The 13,317-nt window shown below is 35.8% G+C and overlaps 1 protein-coding gene across 3 annotated transcripts in view; it reads left to right on the forward strand.

Annotated features, from left to right (window-relative positions):
* The window catches only part of PPHLN1 (periphilin 1), an 89,139-nt gene that overhangs the window by 46,901 nt on the left and 28,921 nt on the right, over window positions 1-13,317 (forward strand). The window contains exons 6-9 of one of the 3 annotated variants that reach the window (XM_015854625.1): window positions 3,101-3,357; window positions 6,239-6,321; window positions 10,452-10,571; window positions 12,906-13,046. In XM_015854625.1, the coding sequence (XP_015710111.1) occupies window positions 3,101-3,357; window positions 6,239-6,321; window positions 10,452-10,571; window positions 12,906-13,046 (601 nt within the window). The remainder of the gene's footprint in view (window positions 1-3,100; window positions 3,358-6,238; window positions 6,322-10,451; window positions 10,572-12,905; window positions 13,047-13,317) is intronic. The other 2 variants (XM_015854634.1, XM_015854643.1) reach the window with 2 other exon arrangements.

Below are 13,317 nucleotides of genomic sequence, written 5' to 3' on the forward strand. Positions count from 1 at the left end.
CTCAAGTATGAGATTGCGTCCAGTGAAGAATTAACGTAGGATGATGAAATAAAAATGAAAATAAGCACCTTTTTTTGTGCATAATATTACTGTAGAATGAGGTTTTAAAATGTTTTCCCGTTTAAAACTATGCTTCAGTGATATTTTGTACATTCTGATGTGGATATCAGTGTTTTTTGCATGTATGCAGTAGTGAGGGCTCTGTAAACATTTCCATAATAAACTTGCATATACTCTAGAACTTAAGAATGGGCTCATAAAAACGTGCTTTGGGCATAAAAGTAGTGTACCAGTCTGCCAGAAAGCCTGTGCTTTAAAACTAAACAAAATCAAAGGCTTTCTGTATGTTACAGAAAAGTTCAAATGCAAAAAATAACATTTAAAAACTCAGAATTTGCCCAATAGACTTTTTCTCATATAATGCATTTACACATTGAGAAAAACATTTTAGCTGTGTTGGCCAGTTGTCGACAGAAGGCACCATTCTGTAATGTTTCACACCTAACTGAATTACATCTGTTTGAGATTAATTCCTCTTTGTCCTGCACTGCGACTCCAAGAGCTGAGATGGTTTGTCTGTGTGTACTTAAAATCAATGAGAATGATGATACAGTCAGTAAAGTGCCATTTTTTTTCCAGTTCTAAGAAGGTGTGCTGTACACAAATAGTTCCTGATAAGCATATATATATATATGTTATTCATTAGAGAACATTTTGATCAAATGTTTATGGAGACTTGCTGGGGCAGACCTGCTCAGTGCTGAGGTAATGTTTCCATTATTCTTGAAGTCAGAACTAATTATTTTTTCCCCCTTTCTCCAGTTTAGATCTATTGCTGCTTGAACTGTTCTTACCTTCAATGCAGATGAAGCTTAGTTTTGTATTTTCAGCTGCATCTCATGGAACTGAGAACTCTTCTGACTTTAGATTTCTTTCTCCTACCTTTAAGACAAACAGTTTTTAGTGTTTCCTCATTAATTGTGTTGTTTCAGTTATGTCCTATTGGAAAGTCTTCAGTTACCCTACACCATCTGGATCTGGTGTCCAGAGGCAGACACGTGGCTCTTAGGCCTTTGAGGACAGCAGGGGGATTATGCTTTTGTGCATTCTGAGGTGTTTAATTTGTTGATGTAAACATCTGTGCTATGGCTAATGTATAGAGACGTATTATTAAAGGAATATTAGAACACAGTTTACTAATTCTTAATTGGTTCTCTTGGTGGCCAACTTGGGGGGAAGAAAGTACCCCAATAAACAGAAGAAAAGGTGTTCATAAAGGAAATAAAAATTGCTTCTTAGCACACCTTTTAGATACAAATCTTTGTAACATTTTCTTGTTCTGATATATTGTTTTGGCATATAGACCTGTTAAATATTCTAAGATAAGATACCTGTGAAAGGTCTGTAATCTGTTAATGATGAAATGATAATTTATCTGTATGACCTTGCTTTGCTTCACTGGTGTTTCACTGAAAAACAGAGTAGCCAAGAGCTCTTGATCTGCTCATTCCTCAGTTTCATGACATTTTTCACATTTTATCTTCCTGATACTACATTCCATATGATTTGAAAAATAAGCTGACTTTCTGTATTTGTATGGGCTGGGTGAATGCATCTTTTTTCCCCTTTCTTCCCCCCCAAAAATGATTGTTCTGTGGCAGAATAACCTCAGTGTTGCTTGTGTGATTTGTGTGTTCTGATGCAGAAGCCCTCATATAGATGTGCTTTCCATACAAAAAGTAAATCAGCACTGTATAAAACATGTTAGTGCAAGTGGCCCTGAGGGCTTGCACTATTACTTTGGTGCTACCTGTGTCATTTTAGTAGTCCAAAACACCTTTGGCACACTGAAGTCCTTTGTTAACCATCATAAATATGTGTCTGTAACATGCTGCAGGAATTGTACACTAGAGGGCTTTTTTCCTTTTTGTTAACCAGCATAAAATTAGCTATAGCTGCATTGTGCTAAATGGGACCACCAGGTCTTTGCTTGTCTTTGTGAGACGTTCTCTTGTTTAAAATATTGGACTATGATTAGAAACAGGAGAGAAAAGCAGTGAGAAAGGTGCATTCTGGCCTCCTATGTTCTATATATATATGTTCCTATATTCTATGAAGGCTTTATTGTCATTTAGCAATGCTGTGGTTGTCAGAGGAGCTGAGAGGTACTTGTTTCTATTCACCAGATACCTTCTGACTGAAGCACATGTCACAGCTCTAGAATCAGTACATATTTCCTTGCATGTTAAAATTCAAGATTTGGTAGAGGAAGTTCAATTTGATGTTTTTTTAATCTTCACATAAGTAACACATTTTATCTAACATCTAAAATGTATATTAACATAATGTGCAGGTAACCAGTACATTTGGTTATGATTTGGGGTTAAAATAAATTAATTTATTAAGGATTTTTGATGTTTACTTCATTATAGCTTCAAGTCACACCAGTTTCGTGTAATACTGAATGCGGTGGTTGTATGATACAGAAGCATTTGGAGTAAATATTTTGTATTGAAGAGGCAGAATTTTAGTTGGAATAAATATGAGTATTTTTCATTCAGCCCTGAGTTGAGTGCATAAACTTGAGGTGAGATATTCTGCAGTTTTCTTTGTTGTTGCTGGATGTAAGCTAAATATCTCAATAATATTTCCCAGAGTAAGGTGTGTGAAAGACAGTCCCATGAAAATAAGGGTAAAATAGAATGGAAATACATAGAAATAGTGCGAGCAATATTTGGGTATGCATTTCACTTACTGAGATAATAGGACTTTGTTTCCAGGTAAGACAGAGTGGAATGAATTTGAAGAAAACAAAATGTGAGTCTCAATTTCTCCAGTGTCTCTTTGTCTTTTATTTTAGTTGAATTATCAAGTAAGAGAATGGAAGTTAGCTTCTAGCTATGAAGTAATTGAATGAAATCTAGAAAAATATATATTATTCTATTTTTTTTTCTTCCCTTACTTTTTCTGCTTGTTTTGTATTCATTGTAACCTACTGTTTTTATCAGACAGAAAATGTTGCCCCTGCATTACCTGGTTCTGTTTTACAAATAGTAGAAGGGTGACAAAGTAATTTTTACTTTTTTTATTGTCTTCAAAGGAAGGTCAGAGACGGCTTCAGGAGAAAAAGCTTCCATCCCTCTCATTATATGAGAGAGCGATCCCCTCATAAGAGAGACTCTCCTTTCTTCAGGGAATCGCCAGTGAGCCGAAGGGATTCTCCGCACAGCAGATCTGGCTCTAGTGTCAGCAGCAGAGGCTACTCTCCTGAAAGAAGCAAAGCCTACCCTTTCCACCAGTCCCAGCATAGCAGAAGTATGTCATCTTTACATAAAAGAAATATTTCTTCTCAGCAAGGTAATGCTGGATTAATGATGAGAACTGGTTAGTGAGATGAAACTGCAACTCATTATTAGACCTTTATCTTTACATATTCTCTTTTACGATGAGAGAACTAGACAGTCTGTATCGCTTACGTGTTGTCTGCGCTTTGGCTGTTTCACTGTATACTTTGCTCCCCTGTGTATTTCATGTGGGAGATGGTAGGTGTTTTTCCGATAGCAGCTCTAGGCTGACGACAGTGCTCTGTTGCAGTTTTTTTCCCAGTATTTATTTTCTTTTTAGCACTGAATGTTTCTGTTGCTTGTTTAGCCCTTCTCTGGATTCCTTTAGAAGAAATTTGGCAGTCATCTTATAGCAGATGAAGGCTTTTATTCCTGCAACCAGAGGAAAAGCAGGATTAAAACATATAGAGAAATTAAGATGCATGCTGCTACTTGTTTATTTCTCTCTAAATGTTCTTTCAACTGTGTTATTAGGGCTTTGATGCTGGTTTGTTGGGGCTTTTTTTTTTTTTTTTTTGTCAGCAATTTCATCTCAATGCCAGATTCTCTCAAATCTCAGTTGAGAATAGACAGTATATGTCCTGATTTTTATAAGCTGTAGGTCTGTGTGGCTTTGGGGTTTTATTTTCAATTCCATGGTTAAACAACTTTCTCCCATTTTTTTTTAAAATCAGTTTGAGAAGACCAGATGGCTCGTACGCTGGACTGTTTATAACTCCTTGTTCCCCCCAAAATAGTACTTTTGAATTGTTCTATGGATGACTGAATTAAAACGGTCCATTTGTGAGGTGTAAGTGGCTTAAAGCTTGGAGAATACTGTTTGAATATTATTTGTCTTAGGTAAAATCATGTATTACGCATTTAAAAGGAACATGAATTGGGACCTGTTGTGTCTGTCAGCAACAAGATTGTCTGTACTTCAACAGGTTTTTCAATGTGTTATATATCCTTTCAAGTTTTGTAATCCTGTTTATAATCAGTCTGGCCTGATGGTCTTCATTGCAGGAGGAATAGGAAGAATATCTCGTGCTCTACAGGCCTTCCAAAACTGGATCAAATGCAAGATTCCAGCAAACAAAACTAGGGAAATACATGAGGTTAGAACAAAGGGACAGAAAGGGCTCATGGGAAGGCATACAGCAAAGCTGTGTGAGCATGTAGGAAATAGGATGGTATTCCTTGGCCAGGCCAGTCCACTCAGGGTTCTGAAGAGTGGTGTGCCAAGGAGGTACAAGAATGCAGCAGCATATTCAGTTGTATAGTTAGAGAATTGTACAGTTAGGATTTGCTGGTTCCAAACAGTTATGCTTTCAGAATGAAGGGCCTCTTACTAACATCTTCAAATTCACTTTCTCCCTTCTTAATTTTGAATAATTTACTGCCATCTCCTTCATCTAATTCTATCGGTTCAACCACAAACATCTAATCTACTCAACTCAGATAATCTTTAAGGACTCCAGTGTGATGAAGGAGGTTTGGAGCAGGCAAAGTTAAAATATTTTGTGGGCTTTTTTTGTTTTGAAAAGGAGATGGCTTGCCATGAGGCTGATAAACAGGTATCATGGGTGCAAAACTTCAGTGTTACTTGGTGATTTCAGGAAGACACTCTGTGCTTTTTTCCCAGCTATTTTCAGTAATGTTTTTGAGAGACCTATCAGTAACTGTGAATATTTTTGCATTAGTAGGTCTTCATCATCATACTGGTAACTCACTTGTCTTGTGACAAACTTGAGACAGTTTGAACTTTCCTTTGTGTTAACCCTCCACACTACCTAAATACGTGGTATGAAAATGTGGGCAAGCAATAGAAGACCTGCTTCTCAAATTTTTTGTAAACGTTTCCTATTGTGAAAAGTATGTACTTTGCATGGAATTTTCCTTCTGTTTTTGTAGGTAGTTGCATTTAAAAATACACAACACTTATGTTGTCTTATAGTATTGTGTAAAAATAGCTTGGCTGTTAGGATTGAGATTTCACACTAAGCTTGGTCTCATTAATTTAAAACCATATTGGTTATCCTAAAAAATTTTCCTAAAATAATTCATATCCAGATTTCCATAAGTGCTTGGTAGACTTGTTTTTAATCCATCCCATTCTTAAATGAGCTGATACAAGCTTAACTGAAGCCAAGATAAGTCTGTTTTACTTTCCTTTTGTGAATAGTTAAGCAATTTGAATGTGAATAGTTTGGTAAACGTAGGCTTACTGACAACCAATGTATTTTTCATCTTTACCTTTTGCAGATCTCTTAGATGTAATTCATGGACCACAGATTGAGAGCTAGCAATGTGCACTGCAACTGGTTCTGCTGCTTCAGGCTCCTGTTGCCCGTCTTTATCAAAGCTGTGCAGGGACTGTGATTAGCTCAGTGAATTTGAATTGGCATTTGGCTGATTTGAATGCTTACAAGAAAATCCCTGATAATCCAAAGAGAATCTAACCTGTGGTTCATGGGATGTAAGACTTTCCCTCGGCAAAACTTTCCAACATACTGTGGCCTGCTGAACTAGTTCCTATACTGTCTGGTTTTTTGGATCATTGGATTGATGGCTAATGAAAATATAGGAATTTTTAATTTCACCTGTTAATATTAAGTTTATAACAGGATTATTAGAAAGTAAAACCACATCATCCTACCAAGTCATACTGACATGCTCTTCAGTTAAATACCGAGCAGTGGAGTTTTCTTGAATATGCCGTGTATAATAACCATCTCTTCTCTTTGTAAAGAGAAAGAAATGTTACCAAGATTTATCCCATAGTGGAGGCTGTAGATTTCATGAGCTGAGCAGATTTCATTACAGTTTTTCTGCAAAATATTAAAGCTGATAAATATATTTACAAGATGTGGTTAATATAATTTTGCAAGTCATAATATTTTTTAAAATTGTAGGTAAAGAGAGGACTTCAGTTCAGTCGTCGAAAACATCAAGAGATGCTTCACCTTCGGGTTCCACAGCAGTACCCTCATCAAAGGTGAGTTTTGCTTTTCAAGTAGTTCTCACCATGGCTTCAGATTGAGCATTAATGGATATATGTATGTTTTGCATCACCTGGAAGGAAACACTGTATGCAGTTGTTAAGGGCAGAGTATCTTACAAATATCTCTTAAATACCTCTGCAACCCAGCAGAAGCTGGTTTTCCCTTATCTAACAGGAAGGTACTGTTGATGTTGTTTATCACAGATGACACAGATAGCCCTTTTATTCTATAGTCACTGTCTTGTTTGAAGGAGGGCATTTTGAATAGACTTTAAATTGTTATTATCAGGAGTCCAGAGTATTCTAGAAAAGGAATGGCAAGGATATGTGTTCAAGAAATGTTTAGATGTTGTGCTAAGAGGCATGGTTTAGTGAGGAAATACTGGTGATAGGTGGATGGTTGGACCTTCCAGCCTTGGTTGATCCCATGATAAAATTAAGGAAGCAGTTTTTAGGAACAATAGATCAACAGGACACACCTGTACTTGAACTGAACTCCATCTTTAAGTGATGCTCAACCTATGATTGGATTTGGAAAAAGGGAGGTGAAGTGTCTGATAAATGGGGAAGGTCATGTGAACAACAGCTTTGGCTTTGGAGCAGGGTTGCTCAAGAATGTGAAAAGAGTGATAGCGTTTGCCTGGGAGCAGTGGCACATTGCAAAGCAGGGTGGTAAACTCCTTTTAACATTCTAACTTATGCGGTTAAATTTCCCATAAAAAAAATCTTGTAGTCTGAGCACCAACTACCGTCTCGGTAATTAATTAAACAGAGAAACTAATAAACACTAATGAACAATCAGCATTCAGTGTTGTGCTGGCTGTCCTGTGGCAATGAAAGCATTTTCACATCACAGACTGCTTGCCTGAAAATTGTACTTGAGGTTAAAATGAACACTTCTACAGGAATATTTCCACCCCCTTTTTTTTTTCTTTTTTTTTTTTTTTTTGAGAATTAATTTAATGAAAAGTAAAGAAACACTGCAATATATTGTTCTGTGTAAGGTTTTCTTAAAAAGTAGCATTTCCTTAAGCAGTGTGATGTAGTATTAATAAAAATAGTGGGATGCTTGGGGGGAAACAAACAAACAAATACAGCAAAAAAGGAAAAAAAACAACAAAGAAAGAAAGGTATTGTTGTGAGAAAGTGAGGCTGAAGGAAATAATTAAGTGGGTAAAAAAAAAAAAAATCAGGCTTTGGTTGTGTTATGTCATTGCAGGTACTTATTCCATACACAGCTCTTTTAGAATTGCTGTGCTGGGCACCAGTGAATTGCCATTACCCTTAAGGAGGGAGGCAAGTACTGTATTTTTGGGGATGTAAATAAGGAATGTAAGATAAAAGCTACTAGGCATAAGTTGTACTGATTTGGATTATAAAAGCAACTTTGTAATTAGTTCATTTACTTTGTTTACAGACTTAATATACTGCAGCTTAATATCAAGTCCTTAAGAGAACAAAGAGATATTGCAAAATCTTTTGCTACAGTATATATATGCAGTGTGAGCTTGAACTATAGGTATTTAACCATATTGCATTCCTCTACAATCAGGACTAATCTGTTCTGCATTGATTTTATTTTTGCCAGAGCTTTGTGTATATCTACTTGATGTTAACTACACAAAGTAAAAGTTTCCATTTAATTGAAATAATTTCTCCAGAGAACACAAATATTTATTTGGTGTACATCAGCTACAGAAACAGAATTGCTTCAGTGACGTTATATTGCTTGTCTCTTTTAAGCACCAGATGTGCCTATAATATACTGTTTTCTATCAGTGGAGCCTATTGGGGGTGGTAGCTGCATTCCACTAACCAGTCAAGTTATAGTTCTTCACTGACATGGAAATAACAGCCAAAAAAGTTGTGGCAAAACATGATAAACAGTAGGGGCCGAGTCTTGCAATCTATTCAGACTTGTGAAATGAGTCATACGCTTTGTTTTATAGATCAAAGGAGATAATTTTCAGTGCTCTAAGTAGTAATTTAACTATGAAATACTTGTATTGCTTCCACAGCAATATCTCTTTTCAGTTCAGTAACTACATGCAAATCAGAAAAGGCATTTTTTTAAATCTCTCTTATGCTTATTATTATTTTTTTTGCATATTCATGCATATGAATTAATACAGGTAGGTGTTATCAGATCTTAACCACCTGTTTAATTGACTGATGCATGACATCTTTTGTGTTTTTGTTTAATATCTGTCTGGACTGTAAGCCTTGGAGGTTGTGTGCAATATAATTAAAGCAAAGAGCAGATGTGTGAGACAAGGAAAGGCTTCCGAGCAAAGATAGCAGAAAACTGACAGGTTTTTGCTGTTCTTACGTTATGCCTAAGGAAAAGAAAAAAGGAAGATACCTTTCTTTACAGTATAATAAAAAGTTTTCCACATAACAGTTCAATTCTTGCATCTCTAGATGTTTTTCCTCTAAAAATGTGACCCTGTTCTTTTAGTTTTCTCTTACCTTGTAGTGCAGCATATCTGTGGAAAACTCTATACATAATACATGAAATGCATTCAGAATTTTTTAATATGTATTTTATTGCCGTGCAGTCTATATAATTTAGTCAGAATAAATTAAAGGTGTGGGTTTTTTTTCCCCCTCTATTCCATTAAGTACTAGAGTAATTAGTTAATGCTTATGGCTTGTGGAATATTGTAAGTCACATGAGATTTTATTTATCTTCATTTCATGCAGAGATAACAATCGGTGGCAGAGATATTGGTCCTTTCTTTTTGATAGTATTGGCCAGTGCTACTTTTGGGGCCTGGGAGAAATTTGTAATGCAGGATTTTCTGGCAGCTAAGAAAGCCAGGTTGTGGGTTAAAGTTGTGTGTGCCTTGGGGAATCAGAGCAGAGGAGAAAAAAATTGGCTGATAGTTGGTATCGAGGGAAGTGTACAAGTAATTGTGTAGTTTGGGAAGGTAGCTGGGCTAATTATTCTTTGAATTATATTGCCCATTTCTCTTAGGAACCCTTTAAGTACCTTGTCTGTACTTTGGACTTCTTTTAATCTCTGTCACCTCTTGGCTTTGCTGATTTCTGTTGTTTTAAATTACAGAATGATAAAGAGGGATTCCTGTTCAGATAAGCATTGTATTCCACTTATTTTCTGAGTTTAGTTAAATGTTGTGTCTTTATGACACACAATCCTATTGGGAACTGCTTGGGTATGTACTTCCCCTGACCATTTATGTAATTTGGAAAAAAATAATGATAAAGTGTGTGGAGGGTTGTTTTGTTGTTGATTTTCCTTCCCAGTGGAACAACCACTAGGTAGAAAATGTGGCAACATATTCAGGTAGTTGTATCTTTCTTTGATATCCATCTTATTGTGACGAGTCTTAATGTTAGAGTTGTATAAATTCTTGGATAGATGCTTCTATAGAGACAATGGCACAAAATACTCACATAGAGATAACAAAATCTGTAAAATTAGTTGCTTGTAAACTGCTTTTAGTACATGGCATTTGCCATTATCTGTCTGCTCTAATGTATATAAGCCAAATAATGTTCAAAGAAATCATATTGTAAATACTTTTTATAAGACCATTTCCCCATGAATGATTCTGTTACTAGTGATCAACATTTCAGCCAAGTACAAAATTATTAATTTTAACTCAGCTAACTCTGATCGATTGAAATGCATTTAAAATACTTTCTGTTCCTAATTAGCTGAGGTTTTGTTCTATCTACACAGTCGAATAGTTCAGTTTAAATTTGTTATAACCTTTCATGACTATCGAGTATATTGTGTTACTAAATCAATCCATACTTGTCTGGTTTCTCTGTAGTTCCCATTTGATCCATCTGTCTTTAAACTCAGCTGGTGTCAAATAATTTGTTGTTATTTGTCCTCTGAATTTGAAAAATAAAAGGGAAAACAAAAGTGTTGATTCTGAAAGTAATGGTGTGTTTGAACATTTTCTCGAAACTCATTGATTTTTATTTATGTTTTTCTTTTAACAAGTCAACAAACAAGATCTTCAGCTTCCTTTTTTGCCATTTCAAAATGCTTTGGAGGGAGCTGAATAGCTTTTTATTTTAATTTAGAAGATGATTTTGCATGTGGAAGCATATTTCATGTTTAAACCTTCTCTGTAATGTTTTTTTCTCAGGCCGCGGAGAAGAGCACCAGACTATCAGAAAAGGAACTTGCAGAAGCTGCAAGCAAATGGGCAGCTGAGAAGTTAGAGAAGGCCGATGAAAACAATTTACCTGAAAGAACAGACTATGAGGTAAGACAGAAGTATTAATTGATCTATTTTGAAGTGCTACAACAGTAGCCTTCTGATTTTTGGCACTTCTGAAAGGTGTATCTTATAATCCGCCTCTCGATTTGTCTGTCTGTGCTATTAAGTGTTTGTTGAAAGACAGGGACTAAAGCCATGAATCACATGTGTTTGTGATTCTTTTTTTGTTGTTTAAAAAAAAACCCCACAAAACAAAAGATGTATATAGTAGGTTTTGTTAGGATGCGTTGAATTTATATTGAGCTACAGTTGACAAAATAAGACTCCATCTCAGCTTGAGATTTTCCATGGAACTTTCTTAAATTGGTGTAAGTTGCTTTGTCTACTGAAGTCCCTAAAATTAGGTAGGGACTCTATTGAATTAAAGTGTGTTTATGTAAAACCTCAGATCAGAAGAGGAACTGTTAAACTGAATTTAGTTCCATGCCACGGCAGTCTGCCATGTCTTTTATTCCCTTTTAGGTGCAGTCCTTTTTCATCTTAAATATCAGGCTTTTATCCTTGCAATTGGTTTAATTATTTTCCCAGAACTTTTGTTTCATTAATACTCAACATTAATTAATTCCTAATTTATAACTATCTGCTCTTCCCCTCCTTGTCTTTTGCCTCTTGCTATATTGAAGTGTGATCATAGTTCTTTTCAGTGGTCATTTTTTACTGCTCTGCTGGCACAGCAGGTGAGTGTTTGTTAATAACCTCTTGAGAAAGCTGAATTGTGTAGTTTGTTACTGCAGTTAATTTGGTAAGTGATCATGTGGCGAGATTGGCAAGGAGCTGACAAACCTCTTGCTCTTGAACAGCTCAGCTGTGGATCCTGTGTCACTGCAGATATGGGACCTACTTGATAACCTGAATCCTTCACTGTATAAAGTTGGTAGGGATTGCTGATGTGAATTCTGAGACCACCTGCGCACTCAGCCCAGCATCTATTGGGAAAGGAATGAGGCTTCTGAGAGTGCTCTTGTCACCTGAGACACCTTAACCACTTCTGAGGCTTTCTTGTCTGTCTGCCCTGTACAGATTGACATACATTATTATGTCTTTTGACTTTTAGTCACATACCATGTAATGGGCAGGATTTTCATAGTCAACTAACTAAGGCCGATGAGATTGATAGACAGTAATTTCTGAATAAAAGAAGGCAACAAGACTCCATTAAGCATGATGTGGTTTAACTAGTGTCTACCCTTTTTGATTTAAAATAAATAAAAGTCCTTTAATGTCTTTCACAAAGTAGTCTGGTTTAATCCTGCAATAATTTCAGCATTCCTTCTCATCAACTTTGTAGTTAATGGGCAGGCATTTAATGTTTGTAAACAATAAGATGGAAAATAAATGTCGTGGGAATCACTGAATTTTCTCTTTGTATTTCACACCTGGGAAAACAAAGAGCTAGATTTGAGCTCGATCCACATTTATCTGAACTCTTAAGTCATGTCCATTGACCTAATAGCTGGCTATATCAACAACTTGATACTACTTCATCTTTTTATTCCTAATGCTTTTCTCTTACACATTAGTTAAGTCTTAAGTGTCTCCACTTCTTTATTTTTGAATAAAGAATATTTTTATGCATCTACTTCAAATTCTCAGGTCTTTCTACAAAAAACACAAACTAAAAAACAACTCCCAGACTATTATACATTGTACAAATCTGTTGTGTAATAATGCAAATAAATATACTGAGGTAATTTTTTTTCTTTTTCCATCTTCTATTTAGACTACTTGATGTGCTTGAAGTAGGAGTCTGTATTCTTTGGGGCAGGAATACTGTCTTAATTCCCATATTAGAAGGAAGCCTGTACAATTTTGGTACTTCAGTAAGATTTCAGATATTTTCAGGAATCCTCTAAGTGCATTTTTTCTCTTGCTGTACAGTAGGTGTCTCTTTTCCTTTAATATTTAACCCATAGCACTGAAAGCTTCAAAAGTTCTTTCTGATTTTGTCATTGACTGTTTACCTTTGATTTTTTTTATCCTTTCCCAGAAATCTAATCCCACTTTCACTGTGGATTTCTTGCTGGCTGATGTTATCAGTAACAACTATAGAAGTTTCTTCTCAGGGGAAGGGCAGCTAAGGCTTATCTGACATCGTTGTCCTTACACAATTAAGACTGAGTCACTTTTTTGTTTTAAGTCATGTTTTCTACATATTTAAGATTAATATTTTTGTAACTGTTAGATTGTAGCAATAATGCTTCACTAATGGTCTTGATAAGCAAAGTCATATATATAACTGAATATATTTGGGCTTTTATTTTTGCTGTCATATCTTGAAATTTTTATTTTGATTTAAAAACTCTGAAAATTTCTTTTAAGGCTGGATCTTCAGCTCCATTGTATGTCGAACAAACAGAGGAAACAGAAACAAATGTAACCGACAATGCGGAATTATATGAGGATAACCAGCTTCTTTGCCGCTCAAAAGCAATTGCAACTAAAACCAAGGAGATTGAACAGGTGAGTCCTGTTGCCTTTCTGGCACTGATACAATCCTTGTGTAATGGCTTGATCTACTATAAACATCTTTTTTTTCTCGTCCTTGGAGCATAATATTAGTGTAATCTAATTTGTTGAGGCAATAGGGTGATGGCATCTGTATCTACAGAGATGCATTTAGATACTTTGCTGAAGAAGTATGGCATTTGTCTGCCCATGGGAATTAGCTGTAGTCTTCATCTTAAATGTAACAACTGTTATTGTGCATGACAAGCTGGACACGAGCCACCAG

Source organism: Coturnix japonica, chromosome 1, assembly GCF_001577835.2.
Source record: "Coturnix japonica isolate 7356 chromosome 1, Coturnix japonica 2.1, whole genome shotgun sequence".
Taxonomy (NCBI): Eukaryota; Metazoa; Chordata; class Aves; order Galliformes; family Phasianidae; genus Coturnix; species Coturnix japonica.